This window comes from Mycteria americana, chromosome 15 (assembly GCF_035582795.1).
Source record: "Mycteria americana isolate JAX WOST 10 ecotype Jacksonville Zoo and Gardens chromosome 15, USCA_MyAme_1.0, whole genome shotgun sequence".
Taxonomy (NCBI): domain Eukaryota; kingdom Metazoa; phylum Chordata; class Aves; order Ciconiiformes; family Ciconiidae; genus Mycteria; species Mycteria americana.
In genome coordinates, this window is record NC_134379.1 from 6,459,466 (window position 1) to 6,481,942 (window position 22,477).

At 68.6% G+C, this 22,477-nt stretch overlaps 2 protein-coding genes across 7 annotated transcripts in view; one reads left to right on the plus strand and one right to left on the minus strand.

Annotated features, from left to right (window-relative positions):
- SMG6 (SMG6 nonsense mediated mRNA decay factor) overlaps positions 1–3,343 on the plus strand; it is a 119,163-nt gene extending 115,820 nt beyond the window's left edge. For all 6 annotated transcript variants that reach the window (XM_075518361.1, XM_075518362.1, XM_075518358.1 and 3 more), the window contains one exon: positions 1,051–3,343. In XM_075518361.1, coding sequence (XP_075374476.1) covers positions 1,051–1,181 — 131 coding nt within the window. In that variant the 3' untranslated portion in view covers positions 1,182–3,343. The remainder of the gene's footprint in view (positions 1–1,050) is intronic.
- Positions 3,344–3,669: 326 nt separating this feature from the next.
- On the minus strand, positions 3,670–8,444 carry HIC1 (HIC ZBTB transcriptional repressor 1). The gene is made up of 2 exons (XM_075518368.1): positions 8,123–8,444; positions 3,670–7,352 (listed from the first exon to the last, which is right to left on the minus strand). The coding sequence occupies exons 1-2, from the start codon at positions 8,172–8,174 to the stop codon at positions 5,407–5,409; spliced, it is 1,998 nt and encodes a 665-aa protein (XP_075374483.1). The 5' UTR covers positions 8,175–8,444; the 3' UTR covers positions 3,670–5,406.
- Between the last annotated feature and the right edge of the window lie 14,033 nt (positions 8,445–22,477).

The following is a 22,477-nucleotide window of genomic DNA, read 5'->3' on the forward strand; positions in this document are numbered from 1 at the left end:
GAGGCGCGTCACCAGCGCGGAGCAGAGGATGTTTATTGTTACACATTTCTTAAAGTGTCCGCACAAAACCTCCCGATCCCGCTTTCGGCAGCCTTCGGCCCCAGGCCTGCCCTCCCGCCGAGCCCCCGCTCCCCTTCGTCCCTGCACGGGCCGGCCGGGGCGCTCGGCCCGACACCCTCAGCCCAGACACTGTGACCGTAGCCCGCGTTCCTGGCCACCCTCCCCTTCCCCTCATCCTGCCGCTCCCCGCGCAGCCAATCTGGGCCCATGTTGGGCTCCCATAAACTCTGTTTTTTCCATTCCCGTCCTGGCTCGGAGGCACTGTGTTTCCTGTGCTCATAGGAACAGTACTCTGGTCACAGGACCCAGCTGCTTACACATACCCCATATGCTTCCCCTGCTTCGCACACACGTAAGCGTGGCTCCCACATCCCAGCCCGGCGCGTTGCGTGCGGGGCAGCTCATCCATCTGGGGGCAAGATCCCTTCGGTTATTTCTCAGGCTTCAACTCTCTCTGGCTGTCTGAGCCCCAGCCAGAAACGCCTCAGTGTCAGTGGTGACTCCAAAAAGCTTCACAAAAAATTAAGGGGTGGTTTTTAGATCTTATAATGAGATCGCCAGAATAATAGCACCAGCTTCCTGCTGGAGCCAGGGTCGCGGGCTGTCTTCCTGGCCTGGGTCAGGCAGAGGGACCTCCTCCTCCCCGCCTGCGGTGTGCTGCACCACGCCATGCGGGCAGCGTGGGACCCTGGTGCTGCTCGCCAGCCCGGGGCTGCGGGCAGAGATCACAAATCATCCCCCAGCCAGCGCAGAGTGGGGGGAGAAGGCAGCCTTCGAGATGAAGCATCGTCTCCGAGCCGCGCTGGGAAGCCTTGGCAGGGAGCGGGGAGCCCGGAGTGCCGCCGGGGCAGCCCTGCTGTGCCCGGGGCGCAGCACCCGAGGAGGGGGGGGGGGGGGCACGGGGTGGGGACAGGGCGGTGTGGCACGGGTGCACGGGCTGGGGCAGAGTGGGGAGGTCTGAGCTTCACGCCGCTGTCTCTCTCGTTGCAGATGATCCCATCCGTTTGCTCAGGGAAGTGGTTTTGCTGACGGATGACCGGAACCTGCGTGTTAAAGCGTTGACCCGCAACGTGCCTGTGCGGGACATCCCCACCTTCCTCAAGTGGGCCCAGGAGGGCTGAGGGGGCCGAGTGGGGCCGACAGCCCCTGAGCGAGTCACGCAGCCTGTTACGGTGGGAGACCGGCTTCAGCGGCAGCCCTCACCGTGCGCCGCCACCGCCTTCCAGCCCACCACGAACAATAAACGCCACGTCTTCAACCCACCCCAGAATGGCCATGCTGTGAAGGGCCCCTCCCCGAGGGCAGACCAGCTGGGAAGGTCATTGCTGTGGATGGTTCACGTGGAGGCTGGGCCGTTGAGGGTCCCACCAGCCTTTGGGCAGTGCCAGAGCGGAGCTGGCGAGCCCCGCTGGCTAGGGAAGCTTTGGGTGAGCCTGTACCGGATCGCCAGCCTTTTGCTTGGTTTGCTTGGTTGCAGAGAGCTCGAGTCACGAGTCGGTGGCTCTTTGGGTTTGTAGGCTGCATAGGGCAGAGACCGGGGACACGCCAGTGCAGATTTCGGGATTGCTTAGTCTAGCTAGTGCCCCTCAGAGAGGCCGTGGACTTCAAGGGCAGGTTCCCTCCTGCCCCAGCCTGTTCGTCCTGCGTGGCCCGGGCAGCCCCAGGCCTCCAGCCCCTCCCCACCCCGTGCCAGCCCCACGCAGGGGGTGCTGCTTGCGGAGGTGCTTGTCCTCTCCCTAGTGCAGGGTTTGCTTGTTGACTTCAGTATTTCAGACTTCAGTATAGGTTAGTTTTCAGGTGTGTGCCCTGCCTGCTTTGCTGGGGGGGGAGGCTTTGAACACCCCCAGTCCCCCCACAGCTGCTTTCTGTTCTGCTCCCCTGCCCACCCCAGCCATTACCTGCCCCTTCCCTGCTCCCCCAAACCCCTTAGTCCCAGCCCACTACCTTTAGACACATTTTTGACCGAAGGCTCAGCGTGAGGCAAACAAAATCCTCCCAAGTCCCCAAGGACCGTAGGACCGGCTGTCCCACAGCTCTCGTGTGTCCTCCCATCACCATGGGCTCCTTTTGCGTGTGGGATCCAGCTTCTGCCCGTGGCTGCGGGGCTGGGCAGGGCTGGAGAGAGCCAGGACAGTGCCTGGCCCCCCGCAGCTTGCCCAGCTGAGAGGGTTCCCTCTTGAGTTGCCCCTTCACCATGGAGGGATCTGTGAAGGGACCCTGCTGCCCCATCACTGGGTCATTCCGCACCAGGAGCCGGTGCAGGATTGGGGTGTTGCTGAGCCTCCCCCACCCCACGTTGTCCCATCCCCATCCCAGTTACACGCCAGATACAGAAGCTAAGAGGGAGCATTAACCCGCGAACCGGAGCCCCTGGAGCTCTGTCAAGTCCCAGTCCCATGAGCAGAGGGTGGGAGTGACCCCAAGGCCGTCCCTGCTCCCCGCTGGGGCACCGCGGCCGTGGGAGGGAAGCGTCAAAGGTGGCAGAGGAAGCAGTAGGACAGAGCCCAACATTTTCCTTTCCTGCGTGGGTGGCTCAGACCTGGTGTCTGCGTCAGGAAGCCCAGCATTACCCCTGCACCGGCCGCCTGGCCTCACGGTGAGGGCCAACGCCAGGGTCGGAGCCTCGGCAGCACCCGGCCGCGGTGGGAACTGCACGGCACAGCGACGGAGACGAGCGGGGTTGTGCTCGCTAAGCTGTGCTGTACGAACGTCCCAGCTTCAGGGCACCATGCAGGGCGGCTGCCGGCGAAGGAGGGTCTGTGCTGCAGGGCAACAAAGCCTGTTCGACAGAGACTTTGGGGTGCCCACGCCTGCTGCAGGGTGCACGGAGCCATCACCCCGCCTGAGCCCACCCAGGCCCCGGTTCGGCGTCCGCAGCCGCATGCAGCACCGCGCTGGCTGTAAGCAGCGCATAGACTTTGCCTTCTCCTCCGCGCCGGGTGTGTTTAAATGTTTGTTTTCTAACGGAGCTGCCCCAGGGCTGCTTTGCAAGGCCCTTCCCGGGCTACCACCAGCTCGGAGGGACCTGCAGCTCTGCCAGATGCCGACCCCTCGCTCCGTGCCACAAGCTCGGTCATGGGACAGAGGTCTTGCTGCCACCGGACCAGCTGGCACGACGGCGAGCGCGGCGGGGGCTCGCTGGCTTGAGCGCCCCGTGCCTGGGGCCGACCGTGCCAGGCTGCTGCCCCGAGCCCCCGCAGGGAGCCCATGGGGAGGTGGCCGCGTTCGGGCTACTTTGTTCAGATGGTTTTAATAATTTTTTAGTATTAAACGGTTGTCTGTGCAGCGTGTCGTTTCATTTGCTGTCGGCGGGCGAGTCGCTGTCGAGGTTGGGGCAGGGGTGGGCGCAGGGGGCAGTGGGTTGGGACGGCAGCGGGATGCGTTCGTGCTCGAAGGACAATGGCAGCTCTGTCCCACCTGCAGCTGCTGCTGCCCCCCCAGCCCAGGGGGCTCCGGGCAAACCAGACGCACAGCAAAGCCCCTCCTCGCCTCCCCTCCCTGCACCCACCGTCCGTCCCCCCCCCGGCGCAGCCTACGTCCCCCGGGGTCACATCTCAGCACCGACCCCGCACCGGCCAGGCCCATCCCCAGAGAAGGATGCGAGGCCACTCACGTTAATGTCACTTTATTGCTCGTTCGGTTTCGACTATAGAAAAAAAAAAAAAAAAAAAGGGGGCACGGAGCCCGTGTACAAATCGACGTGATACAGAGGGGGCCGGGGCCCCGCTGGGCGCTGCCAGCTGTGCTTTGGGTGCTGCTGCCGCCGCCGCTCGCCCCGTGGCAGCTCCGGAGGGACGCTGCCGGCCCTGGGGAGCCCCGGGGGGACCCGGGCAGCCCGGGGGGGGGGTGGGGGTGGGGGGGGGTGAGGGGGGCACCTGGGCAGGAGCGGCCAGCTCAGGCTAAGGCACAGTGGCTGCGAGGCCGGGGACAGTCGCTGCTGGCGGCCGCCCCGGGGCCTCGTGTGCAAAGGAGAGGAGGGGGCTCGGGGAGGGGAGAAGCTTCACATTAGCCCCAGGCAGAGGGGTCAGGGCAAGGGCCGGGGGGGGTCCAGGCCGGGGGGGCTTTGCCCGTGGGAGAGGGGGTGCGGTGGCGGCAGGGGGTGCCCCGCGGGAGGGGGGAGGGGGGCGGGGGGGGGGCTCGGCCCCAGGTCACCGCAGCCCAGCCCGGGGCAGCCCCGCGCCCCCCTCGGCTCTCCCCCCCCCCGGCCCCCTCCCGCAGCCCCTGCCCACCTCCCCGTAGCTGACAAACCAGACCGCTTTGTCTTTGTCACGAACTCCCCGGCCCGGCCCGGCCGCGCTGGGGGACGGGCATCTTTGGCAAAAAAAAAAAAAAAAAAAAAAAAAAAAAAAAAAATCATCGGGGCGAGCGGCCGCCCGAGGACGAAGCCGCCGGGGCCCGGGGCCCCCCGGGGCCCCCCCGGGCATCCCTGATGGCGAGGCGCCTGCCGGGGCAGGGCCCAGGGGCTCAGTCTGTGACAGGCCCTGCCCCACCTCCCAAAAACTCGGGGTGCCGGCGGCCGAGCCCCCGGGCTCGGGCCAGGAGGTCAGTGCTTGCTCCGGGACAAGGAGCACCGCGATTCCCCGGCCCCCCCCCCCCACTCCTCCGGCACGGACCCAACCGCCGTCCCCCCGCCCTGCCGCCCGCTGCTCAGACCCCACCGTCCCCCTCCGTCAGTCCGACCCCGGGCTCCCGGCACGGCCCCGGGGGGTTTGGCCGGCACACGCCCCCCCCCCCCAGCCCCGGCACAGCGGCGCTCGCCGCTCCCGGCCCGGACGGGTGCCGGCAGCTCGGAGGCAGCGCTCCGGCCGCCATGGACGAACTACTCACGGGCCCGCGGCGGCCGGGGCGGCACAGTCCGGGTCCCGTCGCGGCAGAGCCGAGCGCCGGCGGGTCCCGCCGCGGGGCCGGGGTGACACGGGCGGCTGCCGAGGGCGTCCCCCCGCCCGGGGGACAGCGCCGGGGACAGCCCTGAGGTAAGGAGCGGGCTCATGTCCTCCAAAGCCTCGGGGCGCGGCCCGGCCTCACAGCTTGTGCTTCGCTCCCGCCCCGGTGCCGGGCGGGGGGCGGGGGGGGAGCCAGCAGCCCCCCACGGCGAGGGGGGCCCACGCCACGAGGTCAGTCCCTGAATTATCGGCTTCTCCCGGGCAAGCCGGGACGCTCGTCGCGGGACGCGCCGTCCAGCCGTCCCGGGGCAGCTCTCATGGGACCTTCCGCTACGAGCGAGTTCTCCGGGGCCGTCGGCAGTGCCGGGGGACGAGCACCCACCGCCTCTCGGCCCCCCCCCAGCTCCACGCGGGGCAGCGAGGGGAGCCCGGCGGCCCCCCCCGCCCCCCGGCCAGGCCGGCGCTAGGGGGGCGAGTATCGCTCTATGGTCCGGGCGGCCTCGGCGTGGAGGTGCGGAGCCTGCGCCAGCACCTCGGCCGCCTTGTCCTGGCTCAGCCCCAGGTGCTCGGCCGTGAACTTGGCCAGCGGGTAGAGGCTCTCCATGGCCTTGGGGTCGCTGAGGAAGTGCGAGGTGTGGGAGAGCAGCTCGGCCGCCTTCTCCTGCTTGAGCCCCAGCTGGTCGGCGGTGAGGCGGGCCATGGCGTAGACGCTGTCGGGGAAGTCCAGCTTGGCTTTGCCGTCGGGGCCGGCCGCGTGCATCTTCATGTGGCTGATGAGGTTGCGCTGCTGGGCGAACTTTCCGCCGCACACCTGGCACTCATAGGGCTTCTCACCCGAGTGGATGCGCATGTGCTCGGTCAGGCGGTACTGGCGGGTGAAGCGCATCCCGCAGGCGTCGCAGGCGAAGGGCTTGAGGCCGAGGTGGCTGCGCATGTGGCGGGTCATGGTGCCGCGTTGCGTGAACTTCTTGCCGCAGATGGTGCAGGGGTAGGGGCGCGTCAGCCAGTGCGTCTTCTCGTGCTGCCGCAGCGTGGCCGGGTCCTTGTAGGACTTGTCGCAGGAGGAGCAGCGGTAGGGCCGCAGGATGTCACCCAGCCCCGGGCCACCCTTGTCCAGGAAGGGCACGGCCTGCTCGGCCGCTGCCTTGTGATAGAGCTCCTCTTCGTTGTGGGCCTCCACGTGGGCGTTGAGCTGCTCGGAGCTGGGGAAGCCCTTGCCACAGGGGATGCAGACGTATAGGTTGTCGCCCAGGCTCTCCGGCTCGTAGCCCAGGTGGTTGCAGTAGCGGTCCAGCGCGTCGCCGGGCGAGGGGCCCTCGCTGCTGCCCGTCTCCTCGCTCGTGCTGTTATCGGGCTCCAGGTCGTTGCTCTCCACGCTGGGGTAGCGGGGCTGCGGTGCCGCAGGCGGCGACTCGGCCTTTTCCTCCCGCTCCAGCTCCTTCTCCGCCTCCCCCTCGTCCAGGTAGGGGCCCAGGGGCTCGTGCTTCATCCAGCGGTACATCAGCTCGCGCCCGTCGGCACGGGGCAGCGGGGGCTCGGCGCAGGGCGGCGTGCTGCGGAAGGGGTCGGGGGCGTGGGGGTGCCCCCCCGGCTCGCCGCCCGGCGGGGAGTCCTTGTAGGCGGCGGCGTGGCTGGCCAGGAGGCCGGCGCTGACCGGGGGGCTGTCGTGCCGTGGGGGCAGCGAGGGCTCACGGGGCTCGCCGGGCAGCAGGCGGTCGGTGGGCAGGAGCTGGGCGGAGGGGCCGGTGGGGCTCTTCTTGGAGAGGTCGAGGCCGCAGGGCGGCGAGCAGTGGCGCTCGGGCGGGCACAGCCCGTGGGGGTGCAGCGGGGCACCCTGGGCGGCCGAGGCGTACAGCTCCCCGCACTGCGTGTTGAGCGGCGCCGCCGGCTCCACGGGCGGCAGGTCCACGGGCCGCGGCGTCCCCGAGTAGCAGGCCTGGATGACCGGCGTGGCGGCGCGCAGCCCCCGGCCCAGCTTGTAGGGCGCGTAGCCCCCACGCAGGTGGCAGTACTTGCCGCTGCGTTTCAGCTTCTTCTTGCAAAGGGCCACCAAGCCGGGGATCTGGAGGTAGCTGGCGGCGGCCAGCACGGCACCCAAGCTCTGCTCGCCGCCCGGCTCGCACTCGGCCAAGCGGCCGGTGTAGATGAAGTCGAGGATGAGGCGGAAGATGCCGGGGCTCACCATCTCGTGGTCCAGGTTGAGCAGGTTGTCGTGCACCACCAGCGACTTGAGGTAGGCGCTGCTGGCCGCCAGGATGTTCTTGTGCGCGCGGAAGAGCGCGTTCTGCACCACGATGATCACGTCGCACAGGAAGCCCTTGGTGCGCTGCGTGTTCAGCTGCAGCAGCAGCTGCCGCGAGTGGCTCGGCACCTCCATGGCGTCCAGCATCCCGCTCCTCGCCCGCCGCCCTGCAACACACCGCCCCGTCAGCGCCGCAACCGGCCCCGGGCGCTCAGCCCACGCGTGGGGGGGGTGGGGGCTCGACCCGCACGTCGGGGGCCTCAGCCCACGCGTGGGGTGTGGGGGGGTGGTGGTGGGAGGGGGGGGATTGTCGAGGCTCAGCCCCCAGCCCCGCACGCCGCCGCGTCCCGGCCGCTCTGCGCGGCCGCCTGGCCGGTGCCACCGCTTATATGGGGGCTCGCTTCTCGGCGGGCCGGGGGGGCGGGAGGGGGGTGAAAACCCCCGGAGGCTTTTGGAGAAAGTGACATCACCCGCCACCGCCGCCAGCGCCGCGCCCCGGCCCCGCCAGCGCCCCGGCACCCCCGCGCCCACCTGCCGGAGGAAAGCGGGCGGGGGAACCGGGCCGGTGCCCCCCACCCGTCCCGTCCGCCCCGGGGCCGCCGCCCGCCGTTACCTGCGCAGCGCCGCTGCCCCGGCTCCCCGCGGCGCTTCCCCGCTCTTATGCGCCCCGGTCCCGGGAGGCGGCCGGCCGTGCCCCCCCGGGCGCCCCCCGCCCCCGTTTCCTCTCCCCCCTACCCCCCCCCCCCCCGCGAGGTGAGCGGGGGGACGGCGGGGGGCCGGGGGGGGGGGAAGCGGGGCCTCCCCTCCCCGCCAACGCTCCGGTGCCGGTCCCCCCCGCCCAGGTGGGTAAAGCCAAGCGCCCGCGGAGCTGCTTTTTTAGGTTTTTTTTCCCCCCTATTTTTAAATTTTTGGGGGTGCCGCCCCCCTCCCGCTTTACCTGGGCGCCCGGTGGCCTCCGCCAACCAGCCGAGGTCTCGGTGAACTCTCATGGCTCAGCCCCGGGGGGGCCGCCGCCGGTTGCTGTTCCCCTCCACCCTCCTCCTCCTCTGTTGCTGCTGTTCCTCCATACCCCGCGCTCCCGGCCGGTCCTACGGAACGGGAGGAGGAGGAGGAGGAGGAGGCGGCGGTGGAAGAAGCGGCAGCGGTTCCTCGGGGTTCCCGACGCCGCCAGCTCGGAGGTGAAACCCGGGCTGCGAACTCCCCCTGACCCCGGCCTGAACTCCGAGCAGCGCCGCTGGCTGTTAAAGGGACGGCGGGAGGTTTTCCTCCTCCCATCCCCGGGCGGGGCACCGACAAGCCGGGCCCCCCCCCTCTCCTCTCCCCTCCCTCCCCATCCCGGTCTCCTCCTCCTTCTCCGAACCCGCTTTCCCCCCTCCCGGTCTCCTCCAGCCCCGACCCCGCCGTCCCCTCGGGGGTCTCCATCCTCGGGACATCAGCCTTTGCCCGGAGCCACCGAGGGGGGCTACTAGCCACCCCCTCGGTGGCTCCGGGCAAAGGCTGATGTCGTCCGCCCCCCCCCCCCCCCGCCCTCGGTACCGCTCGCAGGGCGCCATCTAGCGGCTCCCGGTGCGCTCCACCCCCGCCGGTTACCGGAGGCGGCTCCTCCCCGCGCAGGTGCGCGGTGGGACCCGACGGGGCGGGCGGTGGGGAAGCGTAAAGTGGTGCTGGTGGTGAGGGGAGGGGGGGGGGGAGATCCTGCTAGGGACCGGCTGCTGTGTTTGCTGCCCCACCCGAGGGATGGGTGCCGACACACGTGGAGGGAGAAGCACCCAGCGGGTGGGAGAGCTGGAGTGGGTGCTATCAGCGTGGGGTGCTTCGGGGGGTCCCTAATGGATGCAGGTGATGTGGGGAAGGGTTTTGAGGGGGGGAAGGCAGCCGGCCCTAATTTGCTGCTGGTGGGGGAGGGCAGAAAGCGGGGGGGGTGGGGGGGGGCGCAGCCCTGGCGCCCAGATGTGCGGCGGCGACGGCTCGGGGTGGGCCAGGGGCTTGCGGCGGTTTGGGAGGAGGAGGAGGAGGGGAGGCAGCGCCACGTTTCCCCTCGCTTCCTCCCTCCAGCCGCCCCCGAAAAGGCTGCTGGCCCAGGGGTGCAGCCTGGGGTCCCCCCTTGGCGCGGGGGGGGAGCCGCCTCTCGCTTCGCACTTTCGCTTCTCCTTTCTCACGGCCGCAGCCTCTTGCACAACCTCCTTGTATAGCAAAGCATCGTGATGGGCACCTCCGGGCCAGCCGCTAATCCTGGGGGGGCCCGCTGGCACCCCCCAACCTGAGCAGGGCACCCCAAGCATTGGCCATCCCTCCCGGCTGGGGCCACCCCGGATGCTCTTGGGGTTTCACCCCATAACCCTGGTCCCTTGGTGAGTGGGAGCCAGCGTGGGGTACTGAGGGCTGGGGACGGTGGCCGGGACAGCGCTGCGGGGGTCCCGCTGTCCCGGCCACCGTCCCCAGCCCCTGTGTCAGGGTTTGGCCAGCCCGGAATTTGGGAGAAAAGAGGATGGGTGCTGGCAGGGAGGGTGCATGGCGGTGGTAGCATCACTCGGCTGGAGCTCATCCTCCGATTCCCAGCGGATCCAGGGTGCCTCAGCTCACTAAGGGGACACCCCTATGGGGACCGGGACAGGGTGGCACTACCTGTGGGGACCCTGCGGTGGGCACATCCCAGGCACCGGCTCAGAAATCCCCCTCCCCATTCCCCATCCTGGGCTCAAGCCCACAGGGAGCATTGGGATCCTGAGAGCAGGACACGGGCGACTCCTCATTACAGAGCTGTGGTTTAATCCCAACTCCCCGGGCATTAATTCCACCCCCCCTTTATTTTATTTTTTTTTTTTCCTCTTCAATTAACGGCTGGAAGTGTTTCAGGTTCTGGCAGCGAGCTCTGGACGTCGCTGTGAGCGATGGCTCCCGCGGGCTCCGTCCCGGTAATTTATGGGGCTGTGCTGTATAAATCACGGCAGTGAGCGGCTCCCAGACAGCTGCCTCCCCCGGGGCCGGCCGGGACCCCGGGCTGCCCCAGCTACCTGCTGAGTGACGCCGAGCCCTTGGGGCAGCGACCGAGGTGGGGGAATGGAAAAACCTTCACCTTTTCCACCCTCATTTTCAGCTCCTCTCCCATTCCCGGCCTTTCCCAGGAGCAGAGGGATGGGTCGGTGCCCGAAGGGGCTTGGGGCAGGTGGAGGGGGGTCAGAACCACTAATATTCCCCCCCCTCCTGCCCCGCTCTGCCTTCTGGAGGGACCCCGAGGTGAGCCCCGGCCCCAGAAGGCCTGACACAGCCTCTGCGGCCGCATCCTGCACCCAGAGAGCCCAAAACCTGCCCGGGACTCCCCCGGGACCCGCGACACATGCTCAGCCCTGAGGGACGGGGACGGCCGAGCTGCGGGACTGCGGGCAGAGCCAGCGCCGGCGACCGGGAGCGCGCAGGGAAAGGGGCATTTTCGCCTCAATGTGCTGAGCAGATTGGAACCAGCTCTGGTTAAGTCATTGGCTCTGTTGGGAGGTCTGAGCTGGAGCGTCTCCCGCCCGTGCCCCCTCCCCACGATCAATCAAAGTTGCAGCAAATTAGCCCAGATGCTGGGAGATTCGGTTCAAATCCAGCTGTGGTTTGGATCGCATTCGCATGCCTGGCTTCATGTGGGACCTGGGCTTTTGGACAGGATACAGCCCCCCGGTCTCCGCAGGGCCCTGTTTCCCAGCGCAGCCTCTCCCCAAAGCCCACACACATGTCTTCGATTACGGCGCGTTGGCCAGCCGGGCCGCATCCGGCACCGCCAGGAGCCTGCAGCCCCCGCTGGCAGCTCGCACTTCATTTTCCCGGCGGTGCCGGGGTACGGCAGCCCCCCGCGCCCCGCCGCTGCAGCCCCTGTGCTTGCAGGGGGATGCATGTCCCCTCCGCCTGTGCTGGGCTGAGGCCGTGAAACTCATAACAGCGCTGAGCTGCTCCGGGCTGGGCGTGGATCGGTGCTGCCCACCTCCTGCCCTGCTCCGGAGTTAGGCAGGGCCGTGGGGATGCCTGCGCTGAGCCCTGCCTGCTGCGAAGCGAGGCTGGGGTGCCTGGGGAGCCCAGGTGCTTTCAGGGTGCCCAGTGCCCCCCAACACCGGTGCCCGGTGCCCCCTTGTCCACCAGGACCCCTGCGGGATGGCGGGAAGGGTAGAGCCCCCTGGTATGACACAGCCCCCCCACCAGCCCATGGCTGCTGCACCAGCTGCGGGGCAATGCTGGGGTGGGCGAGAGGACCCCTTCCTTGTGGGGTGATGCTGGGGTGGGTGGGGGGCACTTCTTTGGAGGGTGATGCTCGATGGGGCAGTGGGACCCCTTCCTTGTGGGGTGATGCTTGGGTGGGTGAGGGAAACCTGTCTGTGGAGTGATGCTTGATGGGGCGAGGAGACCCTTTCCTTGTGGGGTGATGCTGTGGTAGGCGATGGGACCCCTTCCTAGCGAGGTGATGCTCAAGTGGCTGAGGGACACTTCCTTGTGGGGTGATGCTCAGATGGATGAGGAGACCCTTAGCCACAGGGCAATGTTTGGTGGGGCAGTGGGACCCCTTCCTTGTGGGGTGATGTTCAGGTGCGTGAGGGACAGAATCACACAGTGGCTGAGGTTGGGAGGGACCTCAGGAGGTCATCGTCCAACCCTCTGCTCAAGCAGGGCCACCCAGAGCCGGTTGCCCAGGACCGTGCCCAAGAGGGCTTTTGGATATCTCCAAGGACGGAGACTCCACCACCTCCCTGGGCAGCCCGTGCCAGTGCTCCCCTCCCAGTGAAAAAGCATTTCCTGATGTTCAGAGAGAAGCCCTGTGGTTCAGTCTGTGCCCATTGCCCCTGGTCCTGGCACCGGGCACCACTGAGCCCGGCTCCGTCCTCTCCGCACCCTCCCTCCAGGTCTGACTACACACTGATAAGGTCCCCTGAGCCTTCTCTCCTGCAGCTCTCTCAGTCTCTCCTCATAGGAGAGATGCTCCAGTCCTTTAATCTTCTTCATGGTCCTTCACTGGACTCTCTCCAGTGTGTCCACCTCTCTCTTGTACTGGGGAGCCCAGCACTGGTCCCGGCACTCCAGGCGCGGCCTCGCCAGCGCTGAGCAGAGGGGAAGGATCCTCTCCCTTGCCCTGCTAGCAATGCTCCTCCTAACGCGGCCCAGGAGACCATTCGCCTCCTTTGCCCCAGGGGCATGTTGCTGGCTCGTGGTCAACTTGGTGTCCACCAGGACCCCCAGGGCCTTTCCTGCTGATTTACTCCCGGGATATCGCGGTGCCTGGGGCTGTTCCTGCCCAGGAGCAGGGCTTTGCACTTCCCCTTGTTGCACTTCATGAGGTCCCTGTCAGGAGGGGGCAATGGGATCCCTTCCTTGTGGGGTGATGCTGGGGCAGACAAGGGCACCCATCCCTGCAAGATGATGTTTCCCACAAGTGGGACCCCTTTCTTGTGGGGTGATGTCTGATGGGGCGATGGGACCCCTTCCCTTTCAGATGATGCTTCGTGGGGCGATGAGACCCCTTCTTCGTGGGGCAACAGCTCCTTCCATCCTCCTCATCGACCAGCACCTTCCCACCCCCAGGCTGACGCTCAGGCAGGTGAGGATCCCATCCCTGTGGGGTGATCCTTGGTGAGACGATGGGACCCCTTCCCTTACGGGTGATGCTTCATGGGGCAGGACCCCTTCCTTGTGGAACAATGCTCAAGTTGGGTGAGGAACACTTCCCGTGGGGTGGTACTTGGGGGGAGAGGTGTTAAGACCCCTTCTCTGTGAGATGATTCTTCATGGGGCAGTGGGACCCCTTCCTTGTGGGGTGATGCTTGATGGGTGATAGGACTCCTTACCTTTCAGGTGATGCTTCACGGGGCAGTGAGACCCCTTCCTTGCGGGGCAATTCTCAAACAAGGGCACCCATCCCTGCAAGATGATGTTTCCTGGGACAATGGGACCCCTTTCTTGTGGGGTGATGCCTGATGGATCAATGGGACCCCTTCCCTGCAGGGTGATGCTCAGGCAGGTGAAGAGCCCATCCCTGTGGGGTGATGCCTGATGGGGTGATGGGACCGCCTCCCTTTCAGGTGATGCTTGGTGGGGTGATGGGACCCCTCTCTTGTGGGGTGATGCTCAATCAGGCGCACCCATCCCTGCAGATGATGTTTCCTGGGGCAGTGGGACCCCTTTCTTGTGGGGTGATGCTTGATGGGGCGATGGGACCCCTTCCCTTTCAGATGATGCTTCGTGGGGCGATGAGGCCCCTTCCTCGTGGGGCAACAGCTCCTTCCATCCTCCTCATCGACCAGCACCTTCCCACACCCCCCACGCCCCCTTTGCAAGCCCCACGGGTGACCTCCCCCTCTCCACCCACAACAGAGGGCCTCCGCTACCCCCCCCCCCCCCCCGCGACGGAGACACGACTGCAGCCGCCAGTGGAAAGCCCACGAGATGGCAGCAACGGGCCACGCTCCGGGATGCGACCCCCCCCCCCCCCCCACCTCCACCGCCCCCTCGGGGGCCGATCATACCCCCCACCCCGCGCCCCGGTCCCCCGACGCGCACCGGGGGTGCGCGTCGGGGGACCGGGGCGGGGGAAGGGGGAGGCGGCCCCCTCGGGGGTGGCGGCGGCGGAGCTGCACAGCCGGTTGCGGGTGGGCCGGCCCCGGTTGCTGACTAATCTCGGGGCTGAGTCACGGTTGCGGCGGGGAGCGCTGCGGCAGCGACCCCCCCCCCCCTTCCCGAACCGGAGAGCCCCGACGGGGCGGGCGCCGGTTCTGCGTGGGAAAAAAAGGGGGGGGGATCCCCATATCCTCGGGGGGGGTAAGGAGTTTGGGGGGGGGTTCTAGGGGGGTGGCAGCACCCTAAGCCGGACTTGGAGGATGGGGGGAACTGCTGGGGGGGGGGTGTGGGGGGAGGGGGTCATTCTCTGAACCCCTCTGCAGGCATTTGGGGGTGTAAGTGAGGAAGGGGGTGTTGTGGCCTGGGCCCCCCCCATAGCAGCGTGCGGCCTTGCGCAGCTGCGGATGCTGGCGGGCGCGGATGCTGCTGTCAATGACAACGCCGCTGTTGCTGTGGCGACCGGTATGATGCTTCGCCAGAGCAGAGTGAGGTCAGAAGGCTCCAGCAGGAATGGGGAGGGGGGGAATGGATGGATGCATAAGGGGGGGAAAGGATCTCCCCCCCCCCCGTGCCCCTGGACACAGCTCTAGACCCATCTTGGCGGGGGGGAGAGGTGGGAGCTGGCACTTGGGATGGGGGGGCCAAAATTAATTCAGCCCCAAAGCCACAACCTGTCCAGTTCTGGGGCACCGATGGCTTTTGGGGGACCCAGCCCCAGCGGGAGAGTGGGCCAGGCCCTGCCGCGAGGCCGGAGGGGTCAGGGCAGCACGGTGCTGCAATGGGGTGCCCCCCCCCAATACTCTAAACTTGCCCCCACACACCACTTTGTGCTGCCCCATCCTCCTGCAGGCCATTGGGCTGGCACCCATGGGTGCTCGTGGCACCGGAGGGGTGGGGGTTCTTACTGGGGGCAGGCGGGAGGTGCTGCCCAGGAGATCGCCGTGGGTGGGAGGTGCAGGTGGGCAGGGGGCACCCCCAGGCTGGTACCCACGTGTGGGCACCCCTGGGACCCTGTGCAACCCCTTCCCGTGATGGGGGACTCAGGCAGCCCCACATCGCCAGCCCCACGGTGACGCTGCGAGGCCAGGCACTGGGCCCAGTGGGGTGGTCCAGGGGCGATGGGCGTCCTGGGCCCCTGTGGGTGCCCCGGGTGGACACCTCGGGGCTGGGGCAGGGGGTGCCCCACGCCGCAGCCCTCGGGGTCACGGCCCCTCTGCTTGTGCCTCGATGGGCGCACAGCCGTGGGTCCGGGGGCGGGTGGAGGAAGGATGCGGGGCGCTGGGTGCTGCTCCTTTGCGCACCTCCAGGAGCCGGGGCCCGGGGGCTCCAGGGGGGGCCGGGGTCCCGGTGCAGCCCGGACCCCCTGCCCGGCTCCGGGCCGCTGTCCTCCCCCCGCGCCGATATAAATAGTAGCGTCTTCCCGTTCCCTAAATTTCCTCGCTGACGTAGCGCTCACGTCATTGTGTAGGTTGATGCTTTTCTATGAATGAGCCGAGATCCCCGTTACTACGAGCCCGATCCTATAAAAGCCCCGCGCGCTGCGGACAGCGCAGCACCGCCACCGGCGCCGGCCCCGCCGGGAGCCGCGGGGCCCCGGGCCCGGCCAGGGAGGCGCCGGGGCCGGCAGCAGGTAAGGCACCGGCAGGGCTGGCCCCAGGTAAGCAGGGACGGAGCCCGGTGCGGGGGCGGGAGGGGGCAGCGGAGCCCCGCGGCACCGGGCGCTGCACCTGCCCGCCCCGGGGCGGGGGGGGGGACGGACACGGGGACGGGCTTGGACGGACCGGGGCCGGGGCGGGGGGGGGGGGGGGGGGGCCGGGACTCTGCGGCGGGCGGGGGCGGTGCGGAGCCGCCTGGCGCAGCCCCACGTGCGGGGCCGGGCGGCGGGGGGCGGCGGGGGCGGCGGGGCCGGGGCGCGGCGGCGGCGGGGGCGGTGCGCGGGGGCGGGCGCTGTGCGCGGAGCCGCCCCGGGGGGCCGCACGGCGGGGCCCGGCCGCCCGCACCTTGCGGGGGCTCGGGGGGGGGGCGGAGAGAGGTGACGAAGCTCATCCGTGTGTGTGTGTGTGTCCCGTGTTCCCCCCCCCCCCCCCCCCCCCCCCCCCGCCCCCCGCTGCGGGTGACACCGGCGCCCGCTGTCCCCCGCTCCGAGCCTCGCCGGATCCGTCCCCGACGGGACCCCCCAGCTCACTCCCGCGGTGCCGCCGTGCCCAGAGACCCCCCCCCTCCCCACCCCCCCTCCCCCTCGGGTTCCCCCGCACCCCGGTGCCCCCCGCCCGGGTGTTGCCAGCCCCGCAGCCCCGGGGGGTCGATCGCCTTCACCCCGGTGCTGCCCCCCGGGGCGTCGGAAGAGCGCGGAGACCCCGTCGAGGAGAGCCCGAGTCAGCGCGTCGGCACCTTGGCTCTAGACTGCTTACTGCTGCGTAGGGACAGGACAGTAACAGTCTACAGTCATGGCTACTGAAGCATGACCCACCGCCGGCACCGGCACCGGCACCGGCCCCGCCACCGGCACCGGCCCCGGCCTCGCCGCAGCGCCGGGGGGGGGGGTGAGGGGGGGGGCGGAGCTGTCCGTGGTGCTGAGCCGTCGGGGAGCGCTCCCCGTCGGGGCGGGGGGGGGGGGAGGCGGCGTGGCGTGGCGGGGGGGGGGGGGTGTCCCGGTGCCCGCCTGACCCCGCTCTCTCTTTCCCCCCCCGCAGACACCGACCCCCCACCGGCGGACGCCCCCCCCCTTCCCGCTGCAGCCCAGGTAGGGGGGTCCCTCCCGGCGGGGCGGACACGCGTGGGAGGGCGGGGGGGCGGGGAGGGGGGGGGGGGGGAGGATGCTACCGACACTCCCCCCCCCCTCCCCAGCACCGGGACCCCCCCCCCCCCGCGCCGCGGGTGGGGGTCGGGCGCGCTCGCTGCGGTGGCGGGGCCGCCTCCTCGCCGTCGCCAAGGCACCGGCTGCCCCCCTCCCCGGTCCCCCCTCCCCGACGCCGCCCGGGCGACCGTGGCTTTAGATTGTTACTGTGCCGCTGGGGGGGTAACAGTCTACAGCCATGGTCGCCGGGCCCGGCGCACTCGCACCGCGGGCAGCACCGGCCCCCCCACCCCCCCACCCCCCGGGGGTACCGGAGGCGGCGGAGCAGGGGGCGGGCGGGGGGCGGCGAGGGTCCCGTCGGGGGCGGCCCGCCTCCCGGGGCAGTAGGAGCTCACATGCAGGGTGCAGCTCGCCGCACATCAACTCTTACTGTTCGGGGGGGCGGGCGCCGAGCGGCTCCTCCTCGGGCAGCGGGAACGGCGGCGACTCCCCCTTGACCCCCCCCCCGTCCTGACCCACCCCCCCCCCCCCCCGCCCCGCAGCCCCTCACCTGCCCTCCCGGCGGGGCCCCGGGGCCGTTCGGGGGCTGCCCCCGCCGGGCTCGTCCCGCCGCATCTGGAAGCGGCTCCCGGAGCGCGTCGGCAGCCGCGGTCCCGTCCCGTTCCCCCCCCCCCACCACCTCCGCCGCCGGTGTGCGCGGTGCTGCGGCGGGGCGGGAGGGCCGCGGGCCGTTCCCGGGAGCGGAGCGCGGCCCGGCTGGCGCGGCGGGGACTGAGCGCGGCCCGACGGGACGGGACGGGGCGGGCGGCGGCCGGGGGCGGTCGCAGGTTGCACAACCCGCCCGGCGCGGCCAGGAGATTCCTGAGCGGCGAAGTCAGAGCGGCCCGGCCTGCCCCGGCACCGGGCACCGGGCCCTCGGCAGCCGGCGGCGACCGGTGCCGGCCGGGCAGGGCCCCTCGCAGGGGGCACCGGGGACCCGAAGCCCCGGAGACGGGGGGGGGGGGGGGGGGGCGACGACGGGGCTGGAAGGGGCGCAGTGACTGCAGAGAGCCCGGAGGGGTGGGGGTGCCTAATCCCATGGAGGTGGGTGCGGGGGACACTGGGGAAGGCGGGGGGACAGGCCCAGGCAAGATGAGGGTGGCAGTGGCAGGACAGGGACACAGCCCCCGAAAAAGGACCTGCAGCCCCGGGGGAGGGCTGCAGCCCCAGCACGGGGCACCCACGGGTGTCCCCCCACTGGGTGCCACCTAAACCCGGGTAAGGGCTGTGCCAGGCAGGGCCCCCTGCCCACGCTCCCCCTCTCCAGGTCAGAGCAGCACCCTTAGGAGCACCCACCCATCGGGGTCCTGCGCCCAGCAGCTCTGCCCTCACCCTGATGGGCACAGCCACCCCCGGGTCCCAGGGGCCAGCGGGGCCGTGGTGCTGCAGAGCCGCCGCGGGCAGGGGGATATCGCAGGCCCCGTCTCCTGCCGGGTCCCCTTTGCCTCCCGGTTTTCCCATCGCTGCCGCTGGCAACGGGCCGTGCGCTGCACACCTCCAGGAACGGGGTTTTTGGGCAGCCCCGCCAGCGCCCAGGTAAAGCCGCAGCTGCATGCAGCACAGCGCACCGCGGCCCAGCGCAGCCGTGCTGCCAAGGCGCTGCTGGTCACGAAAACCGCCCTCCGTCCACCGGAAAAACCTCCGTGCTCGTGCCCGGGGTGGGCAGCGGCAACAGCAGCGCAACGAGGTCCAGGCCGCAGTGGCATCTGGATCACCTCCGGGGCATCCCCAGGTGAGGGGACACGTCCCATGGGCTTCACCGTGCCCCCTCGGACCCCGCGCTCCGGCCCCGGGAAGGCTCCGGCTGCACTGTTGTTGTTTTGAAGGCCAAGTCTCTCCCGCTGACACCTTGGAATTAGTTTTTCTTCCAGAGTCCTTAAAAATATCCTGGATTTCTGACACCGGGACTGGGCTTCCAATGGCACTTCCAAGCTGCCGGGCCTGGGGCCAGCCGTCGGCGCCGGGGGACAGAGGCCGTCCAGCTCCCATGCTCCTCCTCAGCACGGAGATGATGGCGGTGGCAGGGAGGAACGCGGCGCTGCCGGGGAGGAACGCAGCCCCTGCCACGGCCGAGCTGTTACTTGCCATTTCTACGGCAGGATGGTGCTCAGTGGGGCACGGCGCAAACGCTCCCCTTACTTTGGCCTCGCTCCCGGCAGCTCGCGGCACTTCGGCGAGCGTCCCTGCGCACGGCTGGGAGGGTGGGAAGGCTCTTCCCTGGGGACCTCCAGCAGCCGTGACCCTACGAAGCGCCACGGCTGAGGACTGGGCCGCAGCGAGGGTCCCCGAGGGACTCTTCCCCAGCCGGGATTTCTCTGTGCACCCCTGGGAGAGCACGTGGCCCCAAAAACCAGCTTCTGGTTGAAGCCTTTGACCCGCTCCCGGCTTTGCCAAGGGGCACCCGTGACATGCTGGCACGCCGGGATTTTGGGGTGGGCCAGGGCGGCTGAGCCGGTGAGGCTGGCGGGGGGGCGCAGGGAGAGGCGCTGCTGTTGCCCCCCAAAAGGCAGGGCAGCTGCCTGCCGCCCCTGGCTGCCCGCACACGGCACGCGCTGTTGTTGCCATCTGACAGCTCTTGGCGAAACGGCCTTTTGTGATTCAGCCGTGTTTATCCCAGCCTGCGGCCCGGCCCAGCGTGGGTTTCCATGGAAAACTTCCATCCAAAACAAGGAGAGAAGGAGCTACAGCAGGAGTGACTCAGCCACAACTGGAAGCTTCTGTGGGTGAAGCGGGGAGGGGGGGGCTGTTCCCAACGGCTCGGTCCCGCTCCGGCAGCGGGGCCCGGGGATGGCCCCCGGCTCTCCCCTGCCCGTGCCGCTGCCTCCTCGCAGGCAGGAGCCGGGCAGGCCTGGGGGGAGCTGCGTTGTATAACCGTCTGTGAAACATGTCACCTTCCCGGATCGTCCCCTCCCAAGCCACCTGCGTCGGGCCCCGCTCGTGGGGACAGGGGAGGAAGAGCGTGAGATGAGTAAGGCTCAAACCCCGGCTAGATCTGCACCCGACGCCAGGCTCGGCAGCAAGTTGCTTTTTCCAGCGCTGCCCACGGGAGCCCCTGCCTGTGCCCGGCGAGCCCGCGCGGGCGGCTGGCACGGTGGGCAGCGGAGGAGGGCCTGAGTCAGCAGCGGCGCAGGGGGAAGGGACGTGGGGAGCTGAGGAGGAGGCGGTGGGTGTTTGTGGGGAGGCAGCAGCGCTGGCAGCGTCTCTGCTCGTGCTGGTCTTCTCCTGCCCTCCCTGGGACACCGGGAGAGGGCTGGGGGCTCTGCGCTAGAGGCTCTGCTCACCCAGGACGGGGAGAGCAACACCGTGCCCCGCCGAGCCCCGGACCCCGTGCCCACGGCAGGCTCCTAGCGAGTACAGCCCTGGGCAGGGACCTACTGGCCCCAGGGCTGGCACTGCGGCCACGCAGGGGGCTCTGATGGCTGCGCTAGGGGATGGAAAGGGCCCCATCTGGGAGCAGAGGGGTGAAGGCCACCCTTGCCAAAACACCCAGGCTCCCGGTGCCGCTGGGTAACACTGGTGGCCATCCCCAGGGCACCCATGTGCCAGGCCAGCATCACAGCTGGCACCCAGAGCCTGGGCTCGCTCCATCACCCTCCCAGCAGTGCCCCTCGCTCAGGGAGAGCAACCGCCACACGCTGCTTTGGGGGAAAAACCAACTCCCCCGGGGCCGCGCAGGGTAGGGGAAGAGGAAAGCCCCAGACACCAAGCCGAGCGAGGGGCGGGAGGACCTTGGTCACTCTTGTCTCCAGGTCAGCTCGGCGGGCAGCCGACGAGGGCAGCTGCACCCCGAGAACAGCAGCACGGGAAGAGACCTGGACCCGCGGGAGGCAGGCAGGGGCCGGCACGAAGGTGTCTTGCCATGGAAAAGGAGGCACAGGGCAGGATTCCCGGGGCAAACCCCTCTGTTCGGCAGGGACACGCGGTGACGGCCGCAGGAGCCACTTCCCTCCTCCCATCGCACCAGGGGCCGAGCACGACCTTCCTCCACTGCTCACCCAGGCACCTCCCGCGGCCGAGGGTCGTGTTTATTTGTTTTTATTAATTTGTTTAAACTGGTACAGGAGCCACCTGGCAGGAGCCATCTTTTTACACACCCCGGGAAGAGGAGGCAGGTACTGTAGCACCCCAGCTCAGGTCACCCATCCCTCAACACCCCTCCACAACCCGCCCGACAGAGCTTCCTGCAGAGCCGGGACCGTTCTGCTCACTCACCGCACGCCTGGGCTGCTTCCCCCTTCACCACACCAGCGAGCTGCGGCGGTGCCTCCCCCCGGGAGCGGGGAGATGCCGGTCGGCGGCTGCGGGGCCGCAGTGCGGGCTGGCAGCCGGGCAGTGCCGCTCGGCAGCGGCCGCGGTGAGCGGACGTAGCTGCAGTGCCTCCTCCGCACCGTCCCACGGAGCCGCTGTGAGATGCTGCACCGGGAGACCACCGCGGCGAGCTGTAGCTCTGCGATGATTAAACAGCTAACGGCGGGCTGGCGAAGCGCTGTCTGCTGCCGTCCTTCCCCGGCGGCCGAGGGCTCAGGTGGGGGGAGCGGCGGAGACAAAGGCCCTGGTGCTTTGTCACAGCTGGCCGCTGCATTCGGCCTCGCTCCCCAGAGCTGCTGCTGCAGCCGGGCACACAGCCCCAGATTGCATCCCCCCCCGCCCCCCAAAATGGCCTCTGGTGTCCCCACCGTGGTGACCGAGGGGTGACAGACACCCCATGCCTTCACATCATCTGAGCAGGCAGCACAGATGCGATGCAGCCCGCGTGGCACTGCTCTGCGAGGTGGCAAAGCGGGCAGGCACTGCCTGAGCCCCACTAGCCCCTCGGGACAACGCCAGCCCGGGGCTGGGATGCAGAGAAACCAGCCGCATCCTCCTGCCGCCATCTCTGCCGTGCTGCCGCATAACCAGCAACAAACCAGAGGGCAAAAAACTCACCGGCGTGAGAACCGCTCGCTTCTGCTGGGTTGGTTTTAGCCCGCGGCAGCTCCCAGGCCTGTTCCCAGCTGAGCGAACACGGAAAGCGCTTCTGTCCCCTGTCCCTGGGCCCACTCCTGCACCACAGCCTCCACTGCCCCTCGCCAGCACGGACACCACGCTGCCCGGCTGCTCCCCAGCTCCCAGCGCTGCGCAAGCAGGGGGCAAATTCTGAAGTTTCATCCAATTCCTCTCTTTTACCAACCAGATTGCACTGTATGCCCGAGGAAAGCCGTGGTTAGAGAGAAGCCCTGCGAGCACAGCCCGGGGCGCGATACCTCTGGGCTGCAGACGGGAGAGCCCAGCCTGCCCCAGCAGCAGTCAAGCAGGATGCCTGCTATTGTAACAACAATAAAGATTTCCGCGTGCTTCTGGAAAACATCAGAGCCAAAAACGTAGCGACAAGCTTTTCTTGGTCACGAAGGTGCTTTGTACAGAGGAAAATACAAAGGTCTCCCAACACACACACACTGAACCAGCAGACATTTCATTCCTGAAACAAACACCAGCCCTGGCACTGCCAGAGAGATAAGAGGATTTTGTAGACCCAGACCAGCTGGAAAGTTGGCTTAATAGCTTTCACTATATATTAAATATTAAAAACACAGATCTTTGGGGTGTAACAGCTGCAGGATCTGTGTGCTCTGCAGACAATTCCTGTGGCCAAGCTGAGGGACCCTAATTTTGAACGGCTATTCAAGTCTCTAAAAGCACCTCACACACACAGAGCAGTGTCACCCTCCTGTCCTCAAACCCCTCACTCTCATGCATACAACAAAGCTGCAAAAAAAAGGGAGATAACAAAGATCCATTTAGCCTGGCCCTGTGTTAACGCTGCAGAGCAGCACAGTGAGCTGATGAGGACTCTTTGGCCCCTCTGGAGGGCATGGAAACACAGTGATGTTTCAC